General features: G+C 27.1%; 1 protein-coding gene across 1 annotated transcript; it reads left to right on the plus strand.

The window, feature by feature from the left end:
• Positions 1-618: 618 nt before the first annotated feature.
• On the plus strand, positions 619-18,260 carry LOC112772859 (protein DETOXIFICATION 43). Its single transcript, XM_025817862.3, has 13 exons — positions 619-835; positions 11,103-11,299; positions 11,411-11,532; positions 11,822-12,163; positions 12,953-13,161; positions 15,539-15,674; positions 15,837-15,933; positions 16,026-16,126; positions 16,594-16,757; positions 16,873-17,061; positions 17,198-17,293; positions 17,403-17,524; positions 17,815-18,260. The coding sequence occupies exons 2-13, from the start codon at positions 11,217-11,219 to the stop codon at positions 17,861-17,863; spliced, it is 1,710 nt and encodes a 569-aa protein (XP_025673647.1). The 5' UTR covers positions 619-835; positions 11,103-11,216; the 3' UTR covers positions 17,864-18,260.
• Positions 18,261-21,468: the final 3,208 nt, after the last annotated feature.

Raw genomic sequence — 21,468 nt, forward strand, 5'->3', positions numbered from 1 at the left:
AAGGATTCACAAATTTGAATTTAGGGTTTATTTTATTGTTGGATTTTTTCGATCCTAAATTAAATGGTAAAATACGTGCCAACTAAATTTATTTTCGTGCCATTTGTTACCGTCAATTTAGGGTTAGAAATATAAATCCAACGATAATGTCTCTTGGATGACAAATTTAATGTTGCAACTGTCACAAAATTCGTTGGTAAAATTGACGATAATGTTCGACACTAAATCTGATAGTAAAATCGATGGTAATTAATATTTTTTTTTGTAGTAATATAATATGGTCATTTGATTTTATATTTTTATCCTTTATTAATTATTACCATACAATTTTTATCATCACCAATATAATTCCTGTCGGACAAAAATGATGTTTTGTACTTTTAACACGTCAAATTATTTCAGTTGCAACTAAATTCTATAAAAAAAAATGAAATGATTTCAGTTTAGTTATAATATAAAAATCATAAAATCTAAAATTAATCCAATTGATCATTTTTATCCATTCTAAATAAAGAATTTGATTTTGAAATAAATCAAGTCTTATTCCATTGAATTCCAAACACATCCTAAAAAAATATTATACTTTAAATATGCGGGCTGAATGGACAAAAGGTACTTATAAAAGGGGAGTAGTGTAGCTTAGTTTTTTCATGCAAAAGCAAGAGATAGAGTCTCTCTGATCTGTGAACCTATCTGTGACTGTGTGAGGGTGAGTAAGTGAGCGAGCAAGAACAATCAATTCAAGAGCTGACTGAGTTCGTTTCTGATCACCAACTTGCCTTCACTACCAGACACAGCTCAAGGATCAAACTAAACAGAGGCAGCATCATTTAAGGTATGTTATTAAATCTTTCTCTTTGTTTGCTAACCTGCATTAATTCTCATAATTCCGTATGTGCATGAATAGACAAGTCCATTCTTTTCCTTATTATAGATATATCTTACAGGTATGAATTTTACTAAAGCAATAAAATATACAAATTAAATATCATATAATTTTTCTGAAATCTATATCAGTAAATTATCATATTGCATGATGGACGTGTACTAAGTTTATCTTGATACATATAGCAATGCCAATTTCTTACTCTTCCTTTTTTAATCATAATTATAAGGATCATGAAATTATTCCTCTTAATTAAAAACTTATGCTGATAGAAAGAGATACATAAATAGTTCTATTCGTAACACATTCTCTTATGCACATATTATGTACATGATAATTATATCTCTAATAATATGTTTGTTACGTTTCCATGGAATAAGATTGACAAAATTAATTTGTTTTGCCTTTGTTGTTCATCTTTGATTAGATCCTGGCTTGCCCAAATTGATATTTAGAATTTAGAAATTACTCTGTTTCATAAACTTTTCGTGATATTCTAGTTCCTGTCAAAACTTCCTTAGTTGGGCTAAAGTAATTAAAACCAGAAATAAACATGAAAATCACACTCCGGAAATCACTACAACTATTTCACAAATAAAAGGTTTTGTCTTTCGATCATTTTGCAACTGTTTTTTGTCTAAGATCATTTAAAGTTTTTCACTACGTCAGTTCGCACTTAATGACAATATTATTGATAACTTTTGTAACATACTTTTTAAATTTTTCTATGAATAGTTGCTAACTTGCTAGATGATAGATCCTAATTATTAAAAGCGTAAGAAGTTTGGTAGGAACGAATATGCAATTCGCTCGTATACAAAGAGTAATGTTTTACCATCTTTTCCACTGATAGTACGCGCTTTCAATAACTTGCACAATTATTAGTGGAAAGTATAGACTTAAAAGATGAAAAGAGACTAGATTATTCAACTTCCAAAGATTTTTCCTTCTTTATTAGTTGAGTATACCAAAAAGATATTTAGGAGACAGTTGAAATCAATTCAAATTAATTTAAATTTGTCTTATTTTACATTTATTAATTACTATTAAAATAAATACATAATATTAAATATAATATATATATATATATTAAATTATAAATATTAAATTGAATAAGATAATTTTAAATTAGCGCCTTCTTAATATTACTAGAGTATAATTGCCAAACTTAGTAGAAACTCGTAGGTATAGCAATATATAGATGGCGAAACCTTGTATTTACTTTACATCAATATATTGTAATAAACTTATGGTCTCCTTAAACCAAAAAGAAAGTACATGCATTTTAAAAGAGAAAATAAAAAATAAAGATAAACATTATCTATTAAAAAAGCGACACCGCACGAATTTTTTTTTTACGGTATTTTTAAATTCAATAATTAAAAACTAATTTATTATAAATATAAATTTTATTTAAAAATTTATTATTGACTAACAAATTTTTTTATATATAAACAAAATTTAAATTTTAATATTTATTTAAATAAATAAATGAACTATTACACCAACTCAAATTTATTAACATAGTATGAATTTGGAAGAATAATTTACTAATTTAGTAGTGTCAGGATTCTTTGTGAGTTCAATTTACCAAGAAATGTTCCACTATCATTAAAAGCATGCAAGCATGCAAAAAAGAAATGATTTTAATTGCTCATAGTGGCGACCTAGTGGCCAACAAATGCTGTATTAATATTAGTACTCGGAACTACAATTTGTCGTTCTTGCATTTCAGTGCGTACAAACAAACTATGGACATGGGTAACTTGGTATTGTAATATTATCCTTGGATTTCTTAGTAATTATCTATCAATATGCTATTATTCATAATTACTTTTTATATTTATATACTGTATTGTGCAGTCAAAATTTTGTCTTATTTCAACTTTAGTATTATTAAAAGTTAAAACCTTCATCCTTATCACCCTTGTCAAGAAAATGAGAATCCACGCACACTGTATATATAGAGTTAAGGTTTTTTCTTTTTCTTTTTTTTTTAAAGAAAAAACAAAAGATAAAAGAACAAGAAACAAAAACCATTATAATTTAAAATGATTGTTAAATTATATTGAATACTTTTTTATTAAATTAATATTTATTTATTTAAAGAGGGGAAGCTTTTAAAAATCTAAATTAAAACAATGCTTATTATGGTGGTCATCCACTACATATAATTAATGCTGAAAGATGACGTGTGGTTTACATAATTTTTTTATATTTCTGAACGTTTTACACAAAATAGGTTTTCAGGAATGTAAAAAAAAAATCCACAAACTACACCTCAAAGGAGTGTTATTTGGATTTGCACCACATACATTTGTGGCTTCTTATCTTTTTTTTTTTTTCTTTTTCTTTTCAATTTCACAATGTCTACATTCTTTATAATAAATACCATTTTAACATTAATATTTTTTTGAGTAAAATATATTTTTTCCTTAAAATTTATTAAAAGTTTAAAAAATTATCCTAAATTTTATTGTTTCAATTTCATCTAAAAATTTTTTAATTTACATCAAATATATCTTTAACGGCTAATTTTTTAAAAAATTTATAACCAATTCAGCAACAATTTCATAGGAATAACTTTTAACACAAACAAACCAGACATAATTATCATGCATTATTATTGAATTAGTTCTAAATTTTTTGAAAATTTAACTATCAGAGATATATTTGATGCAAATAAAAAATTTTAAGAATAAAATTAAAACAAAATAAAACTTAAAAATATTTTTAAAATTTTTGACAATTTAAAGAAAAACATATACTTTAGCTTATTTTTTAATAACTAAACATACGGTTTCTTTATTTTATTAACTAAAAATAATTTAAGTACATAATTAATTAATAATAACTATATTTTAATATGGATATGAAGAGTATTTAGTATATGAATAATTTTTTTTTTCAATATGACCAAGGACCAAACCTGTGTAATTTTGTTAGCAAATTTATAAATATGCTAATATTTTAAAAATTTATAAATAAATTTATTAATATGATTTTTTAAATTTTATTTATGGTTTAATTAATATGAATACCTATGTGATTTTTTAGCCAATTCATAAATATGCTTATATTTTAAAAATTTGTAATTAAATTTTTATATTTTATTAAAATTTTTAATTATATATTTACTATTATAAAAAAGTCGGAAGAACAAACTATTTCTAATTATTTACTTGTACAGACTAAATTCAAAAAATGTAAATAATTAGGTTTTTATTAATTAAAATTTTAAAATATATTTTAATATATCAGTGTGTTTTTAAAATAAAAAAAAACTCAATTTTTTTTTGTTTTTAAGTTAAAAAGAAGCCCAAATAATTGTTCTTACTGAAACAATTGGAAACAATTACTTAATAGACATAAATTAATTAATAAATTATTAAAAATCTAGAAATAATACTTAATTTAATATAAAAATAAAATAAAAAACAATTATTATGAAAATAATAAAATAAATTTTATATAATTATTAATCAATGATCCAACAATTAAACTAAGGATCAACAGTATTCTAACTGGCTTAATCACGAGCTTGATTCTTCTAAATATGTTAGAAACATAAATTGATTACTTTATATTTTCTTGTTGACGTCAGTTTCTAAAACTTTTTAGAATGGGAAAAAATATAGAGGAATAACGCTTTTTTTGAACCTCCTAAACCCGTGGCTTTCGCCTCCCACCTCAGCAAACTATGAGCCATCACACAGAGAATTCCTCTCTCACACTCAACAACTCCTCCCATCTTATTCATAACACGACGTAACGTAGCTACAAAATCTAAACAATCCCGCTATGTTTCTAATAGCATTTTTTGTCAATTTCTGTGAATTTTTGTTTATAATTATGTTTAATGAAAGTATCTTTGTGAATATGTCTAATAAAAATGTCTTTTTTATAGCTATGTCTAATAAAAATGTCTTTATAAATATATTTTCTAAATGTATCTCCTTATACATATGTTTAAAATATAATAATTAATTATTATTAATAATAAATTGACAGATAATATATTAATACTCTATAATTTTTCAAATCTAAATATGCCAATTCATGGTGCCATCATAGTGCCTGCCAATATAAGACACCAATCAAAGGGCTTGATACTTTTGTAATAATAATAATAATATTCTAAATTTTTTTCTAAAATTTTTTTTCAATAAATTATAGCTCAAATAATATAGTCTCTCCATATTTGACTAAGGAGTTGCGAGTTCCTATATTCAGTAAAAAAAAATTCTAAAAATTTTTTATTTTGGACAAATTAACTTATTTAAAAAAATGATAAATTAGTCTTTAATTGTTGAAATATTAGATAAATTATTTAATAGGAAAAATAAAAAAGATTAAAAAAATTCTATTGCAATTTTTTGTGGCCTGAACCCCCCGAAAAACATTATAAAAAAGTTAACTTTTTTTAAACTTACACTGATATTATTTGATTTTAATATATATATATATATATATTACTTAGAAAAGAAGGAAAAAACTGTTTTTTTTTTTAAAAGAAAACTTATAATGGTATTATTTGATTTGAACGTTTATGGAATAATGTTTTGTAAAGATGATGTATACATGAACAGAAATTGTGGAAAAAAGAAGGAGAATTAAGATTTGAATTCGTGTATCATGCTGTGATGATGCACGTAAACACGCCATCCGCCTCCTTCTCCTTTTCTATTCTACTTGCATGCATTTTGCTTTTCTTTTCTTTTTCCTTACTTTCTGTGAGTGAAGTGTCATGGACACTATTCTCTTTCTTTCCATTCATATTTCACATTATTTTCTTTGGTTTTCTTTGGCATAGGAGTGATAATGAGTAAGATAAAATAAAATTTAAGTTTCGTTTAAATTTTATTTGTATGTATAAAATTTTTTTAAAATATTATTTTATTATATTTATAGGTTTAAAAATTTTTTTATCTGAATTCTTATCTACAAAAATAACTCTTTATCTATTTTAATTTGTCTGTTCTACCCAATTCGTTAAAAAGACCTAATAAATTTATTTTAAAATATAAACAACATGCATCTAAATTTATAGTATTTGACAAATATAATATTAATTAAATATTATTTTTATATATTTAACAACATTCATGCCTGGTTTGGTGGTTCAAAACTTAAGCAAAAAAGAAACCTCAGTCTGAATCTCTTTCCTTCACTAAGCGAGTTGAATACCTGGTTGTGTGCAAGTAGTGCTGTCAAGCCTATCTTTGTAGATAGGACTATTGTTGATATATAGTGTCCTAATTTTCAATTATTCCCTTTCTTGTTAATCAAGTATCCATTTTTTTTAATAAATGATTGTGTAGCCAAAAAACTAATAAAAAAACAAAACCAATTAAATTAACCTCCAATCCAAAATATAAAAATCATTTAGGATGTTTTGGGAAAAACCTCTTGAATTGACAAAAAAAAAAAAAGACTTTTTTCACCAAAATTACTATTTACATTTTTTTGAACGAAAGAGAACCACTTGTTTTGTCCTAAAAAAATAGAAGAAAAATATGAGTCAATTCATTTTTTATATTAAAACGAGATTAAAAAAAAAAACTACAAAGTAGAAATAAGGGTCAATTCACTTATTCGACAAACTTCCATTAAATGAATCAAACTTTAAGTTTAGAAGTTTATAAAGTGTTTATATAAGATTGGGTTCGAATATTTAATCAGCTAATTTAAACAGGTCCAAATAATAATTTATGGATAAGTGGATAGAAAACTGATAGAATTTGAGCAAGCTTAAGTTCTAGATGTGAGAAGGAAAGAAGCATAAAAATAACATATAATATAAGTTAAAACTAGTTACAAAATTAGTTAACAGTTAATTTAGGTGAGTCTGTTATAATTAGTTATATGATGAGGCTGAGCCACTAACATAAATAGATAGTTATATCACAAGATTAAGATTCTGTTTTCTTTCTCTTACTCTGTTCACAAAATAAGAGATGAATATTGATGAGTGTTGATGGTTAATTGTGTAAATTCACCAATCAACTTACACACAGTGTTACACGCATATCTTATATACCACGAGTTAGTTATAGGATCATCACAACTTGCATTGCTGCATGGTATAGAACTACCTGTCTTAACTGAATTCTGGTAAAACAGAATTTCTAGACAGAATTTCTAGCTTTTGTGATAAGTAACAGCTTTATCTGCTTAAAACTCCGTTAAAGACATACGTGAAACATCAATCTAAACTTTAAATTTTAAAATAAATAAAAAAAATTCTACTGGACACACAACAATAGATGAAGCTAAATACTCTTAAATAATAGGTGATAATATATAGGATTGTTTAGATATGACTTCCATTATATTTTGTGATAAATTTTCTCTTCTAAAAATTTAATATATATCAAATAAAGACACATAAATAGTTAAAGATTTCAGCCATGAGCCATCCAACTTGTTTTGGTGACTCGCTGAATAGCTGCTTAGAAACAAATGATCAATAGAGTAGTGGCAGAGAATATTTTTCTTCTTTTTACTAATGGTTTTGAGCTCGAATTTTAAATACAAATAATGTAGTGAGTCAATCTTTTTTCAGCTAACATCAGTAAATTGTTTAAAATTATTTTATGATATAATATGATTAATATCAGAACTTTTATAACAGGTCTAGGTTTCAATAATCTTTATTATCTTTTAAAAAAATAATATAAAACAAATAAAAAAATATCTATACAAAAAATTTAAGCAAACCTGTTTTAGGTTTTTATTTGAGTAAATATATTAAAAATATAATTATTTATATATTTTTTTATTAACTTAAATTTTTAAGAGAAGTAATTTTATAATAATTACATGCATACATATCTTTTTATTCATAAATGATAACATCGGGAATGTAGTACATTCTCTGATGATCTTTAATTAATCGCTAATCTTCATGTGAAGGCAATGAATTCGCAAGATTCAACGTAAGAAATATATATATATATACGAATGAATAAAGCTATCATTCTGATAAGTAGTCGATTATTCGATGAACACTAGTAAAGGTTCGTTTTTTGGTTAGTTTTATATATTTCTAATTAACAACTCTAACATGTATCCTAAATATGCACGTTAGTCTAATCTTAGTCACTCAAGTGTAAGCATGGTACATCACTCATGCATGAATGCTAATAAAATTCTCGGATCTCCTTTTTTCTTGAACTAACGATCCGAAGTCAGTGGCTTAATTAATGCGAACTATATACTAGGTTGTTAAAGGTGAGGAGTTTTAATTTTGTTCATAATATCTTAAATGTATTTTAATTATGTTTTTCAATATCGATGCCATTGACAAAGATAATAACGTGATAATAATAAAAGTATAGAAAATTAATTCAATGCGTCAATTCTGTGGTAAGAATAGTATGGCTTTTCTGTGGTATCATGGGACGCTCAACTATTAGGGGGTTAAATGATTATATGTTGATATAAACTTCGCTTTCGTTGCCTTAATGATTAAAGGTAGGTTACTCTTATTAGAATCTAGAAATATTAGAATATAAAATCCAAACAAAGGAATTTCTCACCATTTCTATATACTTTGATATGTAATTTATTTATATAACTTAATTAATACTTATGTTATTGTATAATAGTATTCCATCAATATTTTGTGTATGTTTATTTCATTCTTTTCTCTTCTTTACGTAGAATATAAGTAATTCATTAGTTTATTTAGGTCACCCTGACGTTATGATTTTCGTATTTTGCATCTGAGTTTTTCTCTTGCTAATTGCTATAATCTTCTCGTGACACGTGTTCACTTTGCAATGCAGATTTTGAGGAAATCAATGTTTAATTTAAGAAAATATATTAAAAAAATAATGTTACATTATTATCAAAATTTATATTTTTTATTAATATTTAGCCAATAAAATACTTTATACCTAATGTTTATTCAAAATTTTTATGATTTAATTCAATAAAAATACATTCTTATATTTTTTAGAGTAAAACATTTTTCTACTCCATAAATTAATTTTGGCCATTTAATTTGGTATGATATAGAAAATAAAAGAACTAGAAAAGGATAAAATAGAAATAAATATTATGTTAGAAAAAGTAAAAATAAAAAATAAAAAATCAAAGAATAAATAAGAATCATGGCCAAAATCTATCACTCCTAACTAATTATTGTTATTATTTCTTCTCGTCATGTTGTGAGATGTTTCTAAGTAGCATCTCTTCTCCACGCTAATAGGGATCACATATATTTTATTATTTTTGTTATAAGTTCCACAGTCTGTTATAAATTATGATTTTTATAGTATTTATGAGTGTGACATATTTTTTTTAAAAAAAAAGAGAAAGTATAGAAACTAATTTTTAGTTAATTAATATTAAATAATTAATTTTATAATTTAAAATTTAAATAGAATTTATAATTTAGAATTTAAAATTTAACATATTTTAAAAAAGTTAATTAATGTTGAGAAAAAAAGTTGGTTACTAACTATCATTACTCTTTTCTTAAAATTAAATTTTTAGAATGAATTAATTAATCTAAGTCAGTTATAATAATATAGTTTCAGAACTTAATTAGTTGACTAGTTGAACCACCCATGCATATCGCGAGAAGTTAAGCCTAAAATTTGTCTTTTGATTTGTTGTCAATACATTGTTGAATACAGAAAATAAATGTACACGAAACGTACGTCGGTGTTTATAATGTGTGTACTGTGTAATAAGTGAACAGTAACTGAAGGAAACAAAGTTTATGCGCTTTCACATATGGAAAATCAAAGAAGCTTCCTCATTTAGATGCCGGATTTCAAGAAAATCAAATAATTAATATTGATTAATTAATACTACGCCATCTTGGTTTGGCAGTAATTGAAATGGGTTTTGTGGGTAATTAGTGAAGCTATCAGGGACACACACTACTGGGGACGGTTCTTGCATCACCAATATTTGTCCCATCTTTTATGTTTGCCTACCCATCTTTTTGACATTGTGATTGTCGTAAATTGTTCCAAATTATATATATATTTCTGAAAATTTTAAGCTAATAGAAAAAAATATATAAATATTTATATTTTTAGTATGTTTTTTCACGCAAAAATCTATCTTGAATTTATATGAATTTTTTTGCATATAATTTTTTTTTAATTTGCCTCGAACTACTTTTCATTTTTTGAAAAATAATTAATAAGAATCAAACTCTAAATCTATTGGCTATAAAAGCTTTAATATCATGTCAAAATATTATTTTTTTAAAAGCTTAAATTAATATGAGAAGACATATAAATGATTATATCTCTGATATATATTTATATATAAAAATATTATTTTTATACTAAAATTAGTTACTAAATCAGTCACCGTGTATTTCTATATAAATACATGTATAATTTAATTTATTTTTAATATATATTTTTATATTTTAATATGTATTTTATATTAGTAACTAATTTTTATTATTGATTTTGGTATACATTTAACATGGTTGTTAATATTAATATGAATATCAAAAATGTTATTTGTACACTGAAATTAACCACCAAAATCAGTCATATGTATTATATACAAACACATATATTTTAAAAAATATTTGATAAAAAAATTATTAACCAAAAATGCCAAAATTTATTATTTTTTTTATTTTATTTAATACATTCTACAATAAATAAATATTAAATAAGATCAGTTTAGACTTTTTTTTATTTTTCTAGCATTATCATATATTTTTAACTTATTATATATTTTATATTAGTAGCTGATCTTAATATATATATATATATATATATATAAGTGAAAACTACATTTGTAGACCCATGTTTTATTTTTCTCGCATAAGAGACAAAGGAATTAAATAAGCTATTGAACCAACTATTATGGGATGTGTTACAAATTATTATAACATGTAGACACATCTATCTGGGGAGATATACATATCTGAGGAAGGCATTATGGTAAACAAATATAAATGAAAATGACATAATATTTTATTATTATGCTCCTTAAATATTTCTCTGTTACTTTTTGACCACTCAAAGTAATCTTGGGTACTTGACACTTCACTCAAATAGTTGCTCTATAAATAGATCCTTCATCACTGTTAAATTAGTAAAAAGCTTCTGTTTCCTGCATGGTATATGTAATATTTTATTATTAAATATCATAACATGCTTATTATTATTGTTCTCTATTTTGTTTGGTATAAAATAAATACTGAATCACCTCTAACACAAAATTTTGGCAGATAGTAGCTATAGAGAGATCGATTTGAAGCAATCTTCTCTATTAGCACGCATCTGAAGCATCCACTTTTCTGGATTATATCGCATTAAGATTCTAGGAACAAGAGACACATTATATGGACGATAATAATAGTAATGCCATTATTACTTCAAACAATAAGTGGAAACTTCCTCTCTCAGTTTTCTTCAAAGATGCAAGGTATGTACTTGTATATCTTATAAGCTTTGATTTTCTTTATTCATGCAATAAGTTCACTAATTAATACATTATGATGGATCTTAATTATTGCATTGATGGGAGTGTATGTAGGCTTATTTTCAAGATGGATTCTCTTGCAAAGGAGATTCTGGGGATTGCATTTCCCTCTGCACTTGCTGTTGCTGCTGATCCCATTGCTTCTCTCATAGACACAGCATTCATTGGCCACTTAGGTATCTACAACAACACCTTTTGATGCAACTTTACTTTAGATGATATCAATGCCGGTTCATGATTTGAACTTTGAACTTGCATTCACACTTTATTCCTTTTTGACAGAAACACAAACACCCTTTATTGATAGTTGGAGAAAATAAATTGATTATAGTTTCGTATACTCTGCAAAATTAGATTGGCTTGTGAAATTGATGTATAATACACAAAAACACAATTCTCTATACTATCATTAATCTGTGTAATTATTAAGAAAAGGTATTTCCATTGCTTGTTTGTTATTTGTAGGACCGGTGGAACTTGCTGCAGCAGGAGTTTCTATAGCTTTGTTCAACCAAGCTTCAAGGATCACCATTTTCCCTTTGGTTAGTATCACAACTTCCTTTGTGGCTGAGGAAGACACCATTGAGAAAATCAATAACAACAAAGCTGCAGCCATGGATACCATGAAGGCCAAGTCCAATGAAATCATGCCTGATGATGATGAGGATGACATAGAAAAAGGTGCTCCCAATGAGAATGCTGACGAGGTTCCAAGTGGTGATGCTGACTTGAATTCAGTTCCTAAGAACTTGGAAAATAATGGGGATGGTTGCACTTTAGAAAATGTCACAAATAATACTGGACATGGTACTTTCTTTACTCCCCCCTTCTTTATATTTTGGAATTTCAAATTTCTATCAACATATATAGATAAAAGAAGAAAGAGATCAGAGAGAGAGAGAGCAGAGATGTGAGATTCATACACATTTCTATCACACCTATTATCGAACTATCTTCCTAACAGACTTAACAGATAAGAGAGAGAAAAAAAGAGTTATAACTGTCTAACTGCCTTAACTACTTCTAGCTGAGTCAGCTTCTTCTAGAATCTTCTCTGCAGCTTTACTGCATTCACCAACCTTCTATTACTTGCTATACCAATAATTTTATAAAAGTGCTATTTGTATACTATGTATTTGTAATACATGTGTAATTTAATTCATTTCAATAAGTATTTTGTATTTCAAAATATATTATACATTAATGACTGATTTTAATATATAGATAATTTTTAGTATAGGATATTAAACACAAGAGAAGAGTAACAATAATGTAATTTCTCTATTCTTACAGAAGTGTAGCTAAAAGGAGAAAGTGAGAGAGAGATTAGTTATTATTTTTCAGTTTGTTTTACTTAAATTATATACAGCCATATATGATATATATGTGAGAGTATAAATAACATTTTTACTAGAAAACGAATAGGAAAAAGGAAGATGTGATAAGAAATTATATATATACTTTACGGATAAAGAACGCATCTTGTCCTTATTGTTTGTGAATTTGTTTAAAAATATTTTTAACGTTTAATTTTTTCTACAACCTATATTTTATGTATAAATGCCAGTGATAATCACTAACGTTTTGAATTTCCAGATAACAATACTACAAATGCAAGGAAGTCTACCTCGGTTAGCGGTGGTAGAAGTAAGAAAAGCAAGAGTGTTTCAAAAAGTGGAAGAAAGAAAAGACACATTGCTTCAGCATCAACAGCTCTTCTTTTTGGAACAGTTCTTGGACTCCTTCAAGCTGCAACTCTTGTATTTGCAGCCAAACCTTTATTAGGTGCTATGGGAGTCAAATCTGTAAGTGTCTTTCACATTTTAATTGGTAAATGCTATGGCACCTAAAAGATGATGTCTATTTACTAAAAAAGATTAAAAATAATATTTAATTTAAAATATATAATAATAAATAATTTTAAAAAAATTAAAACTTACTATAAAAAGTAAGTTAAGTAAAATTTAGACATCAATTCATAGACACTATAGAATTGGTCATTGATACATGCAATTAGTCAACGCATTTGACTTGTTTTCTTAAAACTTTTAAAATATTATTTTTAAATAATAAATTAAATTAAAAATAACTTTTAATATAAACAACCAATAACAAATATATTTAGTAAAATAATTTTTAAAATTTAAAAATAATGTAATAGATATTAATGAAAGAATTAAATTTAGAAATGAATTAATTATAATATATGAGATTATATTAGACTTATAAATTTTGATAGACACAAGTCATCTTTAAAAAATTTTATCTTAGATACTTTTAAAAGCACTTCTATGCAAATATAAGCACATGATTTTTTTGATCTATCAAATACAAAACAAGAAACTTCTGCTTTTGAAAAGCACAAACATCTCTTCAAAAAATTTTATCAAACCAAGTCTAAATTTTAAACTACTAACAAATTTATACTTATATTCTTTTGTTGATATTTTCAAATTCTATTAATACCATATATTTATTAATTGGCAGACAAAGACACGTTTAAAATATCTTTAAATAAAAATATTAGATCTTGTCCATTGAATAAATTATCATACATTAAATTTTTAACATCTGACATAAATTAAAAGTATTATCTTTATTAAAAAGTATTGCTATATTTTTGAAATTGTTGCTTTAACTTTGATACCAATCTTTTAATTTGTTTAAAATTTAAATTTTTAACAAAAATTTTATTAAAAGATTGTTTTATCTTTTTATTAATTATTTTTTTATTTCATTATTATTTTGATATTTTTTATTTTGTAAATTTAATAATTTTTAAGAGTTAAATTTTTATTTATAATTTATTTATTTTATTTTTTAAGATCTGTATTTTAATCTACTAATTTTTATTGTTAATTGTTCTATTTTTAGTCTAATAATTATTATTTTATTTTTAAATTCCTTGACTAAATTTATTGTAAAATTGAGATTTTGGAAAAAGATCATTTTGTATTGATTTAAGAAATTCAGTGTCGTTTACATTAAGGAGACCACTTTAATAAAGACACTAAAATTATATTTTTTTTTAAAAACGTTTACATGTGTCATGTTATTATTGGACATTTTTATTAAACTAGTTAATAATTTATTTTTAATAAACCAGAATAAAATCGGTTTATTATAGTAATAATAATAAACTCAATTATTTATATTATAATTATTAGATCCAATTTGATCCGATCGAGTTACACAATTTAAACCGAATATCTTTAAACTTTTTGATAAAAAGACAAATATATCCCTGATTTTGTTTTATGGAGATTTAAATCTCTAAAAAAATGAGTTTATTGTTATTGTTATAAAAAAATCGGTTTTATTCTTATTTGTTAAGAAATTTAAAATAACCGGTTCATTAATACGTCCAATAATAATATGAAATGTAAGCGTCTTTACAAAAAGACGTTTTAAGCATTTTTATGGGAGGCATCTCTTAAATTAATATTAATTAGAATTACTAATTTTGGTCTATTAATTTAGATAATTTAATTATTTTTTATATCTTTTAATTTACTTGTTATTTATAGTTTACGCTTTTATTATTAACCTATATTTTTTTATAATATCCTTTTTAACTTTGTCCAAATAAAAAACTTTAGAAAAAAAAGTTTGCCATCTTTATATGATTGGTGGCCTTAATAATTTGGGTTTTGAGAATCTTTTAATTAATAAAAAAAAATCTAAGTAATTATATATGAATGTAAAAGCATCTCCAATGCTAGTCGGTTTCAGTTTAATTTTATTTTGGGTCATATAAAATATTATTTTTGTATTTATATAACTATATGTCATAAATAGTAATTTGAGATTAAATGTGAGATTTTATTGTTCCAATATTTAGTTTTAATTCATTTCAAATTTTATATAAAGTGACAAAATTTAATTGATTTTAAAAAAAATAAAATCCTTTTTCTAATGTGAGACCGATTCTTTTCATTTATATTTTTTAATATAAAACGAAATTTGGAACCATTTCACATAATGTATACGTGAAATTTAAAACTCTAAAAATACTCCAGTGAAATTATTCAAAATATAAAATATTTCATACTATATAGCGAGTGTCTTTAAATATCATTAAGACTAACACATATTAGACACAAAAATATTTCACTTAGTTGGTGTGTATGTTCTTCCTAGTATGTATTTAATTAATCTCTTTATTATTTGTAATTTATGCAGGGGTCTCCTATGCTAGGCTATGCAATGAAGTACTTGAGACTGAGAGCCTTAGGTGCTCCAGCAGTGCTTCTATCTTTGGCCATGCAAGGAATCTTCAGAGGTTTCAAAGACACAACAACTCCGTTATATGTCATTCGTAGGTTCAAATGATCCATTATATTGTTTTAAGACAATAATTAGTTTATTTTTCAAGATAAAATTGACTCTGCCTAATTAAACATGTTATTATCTTTTACTTTTCATTTAATAATGAAATTTAATTTCACTTACATATATAAGCTTTTGTTATTGAATTTAGTTTCGGGATATGCACTGAATATAGCGATGGATCCAGTACTAATATTTTACTGCAAATTGGGGATCAGAGGTGCAGCCATTTCACATGTCCTTTCCCAGTAAGAAGTCTTAAAGATTTTGTAATTTGAAAAGACTTACTAGTTATTTGCACAACTTTAACTTATGAAAATAATGTTGATCATCCCTTTAGGTACATAATGGCATTTGCTCTCTTGATGATATTAATGAGAAAAGTGCACCTTATGCCTCCAAGCATGAAGGATCTCCAGATTTTTAGGTTTCTCAAAAATGGTATGGGAACAAATCTCACTCTTTTTTCTGGTTTACTTAAAAAAAAATAAAATTAATGGTCCTTTAATCTTCAAAGGGTATCATATTTTAGAAAAATGTCGAGACTCGCATACTGTTGTTGTCTTTCAGTGAAGTTAATTTATTGAGAATTATTAGATAATTTGATAAGTTAGATTAAATTGTCATTTAACGATTCTCAACGATTAATTTTACATAAGAACAACTGCATGTGAGGGCCACATGAATAAGGCATATGATCAAATTATTAACTAAAGAGAATTGAGTTCAGTTAGACAGATTCAGATACTATATTATATAACTACTTTTTTGAAAAATTTAAAATAATAAAAAAAATGTAAATGATTATATCTCTAATGTCATAATAGTAATTGGATATATTTAAGTTGTACATATCAAACTAGAAAAATTGAGTTATTTATTATCTCATGTTCATTGAATTATTATAGGAGGTCTACTATTGGCAAGAGTAATAGCAGTGACATTCTGTGTGACATTGGCTGCATCATTGGCAGCAAGATTAGGCCCAATTCCAATGGCTGCATTCCAAACTTGTCTTCAGGTCTGGTTGACATCTTCCCTTCTAGCTGATGGTTTAGCTGTTGCTGTACAGGTACTGCTAATATACCATACATTATTATTATTTACTTATTATAGGAACTTAAAGCACATATATATTTACAGAAAATTGAAACGAGTATCTAATAATAAGTTTGGTTGGGTGACAGGCAATTCTAGCATGTGCGTTTGCTGAGAAAAATTTCGATAAAGTAACTGCTGCTGCAACAAGGACACTTCAAATGAGTTTTATTTTAGGAGTGGCCCTCTCTCTTGTTGTTGGCGTTGGATTGTACTTTGGAGCTGGTGTCTTCTCCAAAAGTCTTCTTGTTATCCATCTCATCAGAGTTGGCATCCCGGTACATACATACAACATATATCAAATTTAATTTATGTTTCCAATAGTCTTCATTCTCCTTTTCATTTATCAACGGATTTGGTAATGCTTCGTTACATGATTTTGTGGCTAATTTCATTATATTATTACCCCAACAGTTTGTTGCTGCCACACAACCAATCAATTCATTAGCCTTTGTATTTGATGGTGTGAACTATGGTGCTTCCGATTTTGCTTATTCTGCATACTCCTTGGTAAGTTATTAGTTCACATAATGAAATGCCTTTATTTATTCCTATTTTCATAGGGTGTTAGATCTCTATCTAAACATGTTAATTTGCTATAATATTCTCTGTTTTTCAGGTTTTGGTTTCACTAGCAAGTATTGCCACATTGTTCCTCCTCTCCAGGGCCAATGGTTTTGTTGGCATATGGATTGCATTGGCAATATACATGGGTCTTCGCATGTTTGCCGGTATTTGGAGGTAACAATCTTTTTTCCTTACTAATTAATAAAAGAGTAACGCTAAGAAACTAATTTTTTTTGGCTAATATTAAATCATTTTTGTTAATTATTTTATTTATTTTAAATTATACACAAATTATATAATTAACTAATATTTACTAATTAAAAGTTTATTCTCTATACTTTCTCATTTCTATTTTAAAAACAATAATCAAACTCATTCCCAGAAAAGCCAAATTTTACTTTAAAGATTTTATGATTCCATGTTCCAAATTTTGTTTACCAATATGTTAAATGCCTTATATGCAGGATGGGAACCGGAACAGGGCCTTGGCGTTTTCTGAGAGGCAATTACTAATAACTTGTCTAGGTAACATAGGAAATAAATTCCAAGCTGTGTTATTCAGCTCATGTTTTGTATCATTGTATGTTCATCCTTTAGGATTGAGTGTCTCCTTCTTTTTTCTATTTTTAGGACATGAATCCTTCTCATTTCTCAATTCTCTTATGATCATAATCTTATATATGCTTCTTGTAGTGCCCTGTTTACATGTGTTAGTTCTTTGTTTTCATTTTCATTTTGTCTCTCTTGTATTTTTGCTTTACATACTGAGATGTACCCTAGCTATAGTCTTTGTGATTTTCTGGTATGTAGGAGATTCTTAATCCTATTGCCAGTTATATGTATACTCCTGAGTGCTTATATATATACATGTGAGAAATAATAATAATAATAATAAATGACTTTTCAATAATTTTGAACTCAATTTCTTTCCCGATCTCTAATTATTTTATTAGTTTCTTTCTTCTCGTAAAATTTCAAGAGTGGTAAGACTTTAAATATTTTAATATAGCACAAAATGAGATAAATTAAAGGGTTGGATGGTTAGTGGTTTTCATTTTATCACCTTAGTCAAAGTTGATGGCTTTGTAAAATCAAAGAGTTGGCACAAAAAAAAATTGGCACAAATACAACTACGTAAAACTGGTTCTACAATACAAAATTTGACCTATAAAAGGGGCTTCCTAATGCATGAGTTAATGCCATCAAATGAAATTTTGGATTTTTCACGTTAAATTGGGGATGTTATTTTATTGCTGACACACACAGTATGTATTTTATTGTTCATTATGCAGATACTATTTACTATATAATACTATTTACCTATGATTAATATTCACCTGTACAAAATTATAATTTCTACAATTTTGTTCACTGTATTTATTGGTGATACTTTACATCAATTTTGGTGTGCTTCTGCTCGCGCTTATAGGGTTTAATACATTAGGAGTGTGCCGACTCTAATTATCCCTAATAAGTGGTATCAGAACCACTTGGATTCAGGATAAAATTGAGTGTGTTCTATGTAACACCTTCACTATTAGAATGTCATGTTTCTAGCTGCACCACTCTAATAACAAGAAATATTACGATGATTTCATATACTTAATAATAAAATAAGAGTTTTTGACTCAAAATTGTATTGCTATTTTTTTTTTTAATAAAAACGGAAATACTTTTTATCTGAAAATAAACAAGCATATACATACATACAAAAGTTCTTACATAAGTATCTTATAAATATAATATACTTACAAAACATACAATTTCTATCCCTTACAAAATATAATATTGATGGTGAGGGATAAATAAATAATAATTAAAACAACAACATCGAATAAGCAAAATGCAATAAAACTCTTCGTGAGCCTCGTCATCCGTCTCCTGAAAAGATAAAGCTATAGGGGGTGAGAACTTAACCACACGGTCTCACCACGGAGTTTCAGAATTGTCATAAGAAAATATTTAAAGAGAAATCTATTTTCAAACTCAGTGATTATCGATGTCTTATGAATCGTTTAAAAACCGACGGTTTAACCACTCAAAAATTCAAAGCCTTTTTAAAAGAAATTAGTTCAGTATTTGAAAATCCAAAACTCACTTTTCTTATAAAAGAATCTTAAAAGTTTCCTAACAGTATGAATGACCAACCTATTCCAAACATAGGTTCATTAAGCCTATGCTAAACCAGCTTGATATTTCATACTTTACTAAACCTCAATCAGAAACCAATCACGCAATAAACCAACACTATCATCAATTCAAAACCAAAATTCAATCTCAAAAGTACCACACCAGAACAAACACAGGCAAAACAGACAAGGTAAACACAGGTATAGATAGCAGTTACAGCAAGTAGCTCAGATAGCAGTTAAAGACAGTTAAGCAGCTAGACACTATCATTCGCACTCGCAAGCTTCACATTTTGTGTAAACCCCGTTAAATTTGGATAGAGCTCATTGAAACGAGAATTTTAACACCAATTTCGAAGAAATCGGCTCAAGATTGGACCGAACGGACCAAACTGATTGAACCGAGCCCAAACCGGACCGTGGACCCAACCGGGCCAACCTTTAAATGGACCCACGCTTCTTCTTCTCTTCATTTTAGCTGAAGCAAGTCGAAAGCATTCAGCTCCAGGGAAGAGAAAAGAGCGCCGAACCCTTACGGCAACCTTCCACTCGCCGTAACTTCTCCGTCCGAGCTCCGATTGCCGCAGCGTTTATGGCCACGCGTCCATCGCATTGAGCTCTACACTTCTACCGGAACAATTTCATTGGTAACTTGTTTAATCATACTCAGACTCCTCTTCCCCCAAATTTTCGAAAATTGAGTAGGAATGTTGAATTTCTTTTATTTCTGATGTTTTAGGATCCAATTAGCTTGAGGAAAACGTTCACTCTTGCTTATGTGAAGCTTGGGTAAGGTGAGGAAACCATAATTCTATTTTAATTTCACTGAATTTGAGCTTTGAGTATTAAATTGGGTATATATGTGTTATGAATGTGTATTAGGTTGTGAATAAATAATTGGAGCTTGAAATTGTGAATATTGGAACTTGGAGGAAGCTGAGCCTAGAGTTTATTGAGTTTTGAGGGGCTGCCTTGGTTTTAATTAAATTGTTTTAAATGAAAATTGAGTCCATGAAGTTTATGCCATTTCAAGAACGGAAGAAAAATAATTTAAAACGATTGAGTTATGCCCGTCGAAAATTTTGTTGTGGAATATGTAACTTATATGTAACAATGCAGGAAGCTTTTTATGATTCTGCAGCTCTGCTATAGAATTCTGGTTTTTTTAAGAGAACGTACGTCCACGCGAACGCGTGGCACACGCGTACACGTGCATGGGAGTTTGGCGATGTGTACCTGACTGATGCCATGCGCACACGTAAGGGGTTAGTAAGCATGTCCACGCGTAAGCATGACCCACTCGTACGCGTGACCCACGTACACGCGTGACACGAAGTTTTCACCGATGCGTACGCATGACAAAGGGACGTGCGCGTGAGTTGCAGCTTCACACTCCCACGCGCACGCGTGAGCCACGCGTACATGTGACTCCTGTTTCAGCAAACATGATTTTCAATGTTTTAAACTGTATTTCAAACCTCTAAATCTCTATTTCCATTCCTTTAGTCATGAGTAGTAGTATTACACTTGATAATCAGATGAAGTTAGGAAATGAGAATGACTTGGAGGTGAAGTAAAGCTGAAAACTGATGAATTGATTATGAAATGTTACGGATGATCATGTGTGATACTTGGCTTGATAATCAAATGAATGATCATGTATGACAGCTGGCTTGAATGATTAAATGATCTGAGATATGAGATTTCCTGGATAAAGTATCGTGGCTTGCCACCACGTGTACCAGGTTGAAAACTCGATGCTCTGTTGACCCTACAACGTAAGGGTGACCGGGAACTTATAAATTCCCGGGAATGTTAACCCCCATTGAGCAATAATTATTATTTGAAAAAAAAAGCTATGCATAGACGCTTAGGAATGCACGTCGAGGGACAGTCTAAGGTTTTCGTACTTGTCGGGTTGGCTGGATAACCGACAGATGAGCCTCATCAGCCAAAGGACAAGCATGCATCATATGCATACTACTTGAA

This window comes from Arachis hypogaea, chromosome 18, assembly GCF_003086295.3.
Source record: "Arachis hypogaea cultivar Tifrunner chromosome 18, arahy.Tifrunner.gnm2.J5K5, whole genome shotgun sequence".
NCBI lineage: Eukaryota > Viridiplantae > Streptophyta > Magnoliopsida > Fabales > Fabaceae > Arachis > Arachis hypogaea.

Coding starts and splice junctions, on each gene's coding strand:
- LOC112772859 (XM_025817862.3), top strand. CDS start 11,217: ATGGACGATAATAATAGTAATGCCATTATTACTTCAAACAATAAGTGG. Junction 16,127..16,593: donor TTTTAGGTTTCTCAAAAATG/GTATGGGAACAA, acceptor GAATTATTATAG/GAGGTCTACTATTGGCAAGA. Junction 16,758..16,872: donor GTTTAGCTGTTGCTGTACAG/GTACTGCTAATA, acceptor GTTGGGTGACAG/GCAATTCTAGCATGTGCGTT.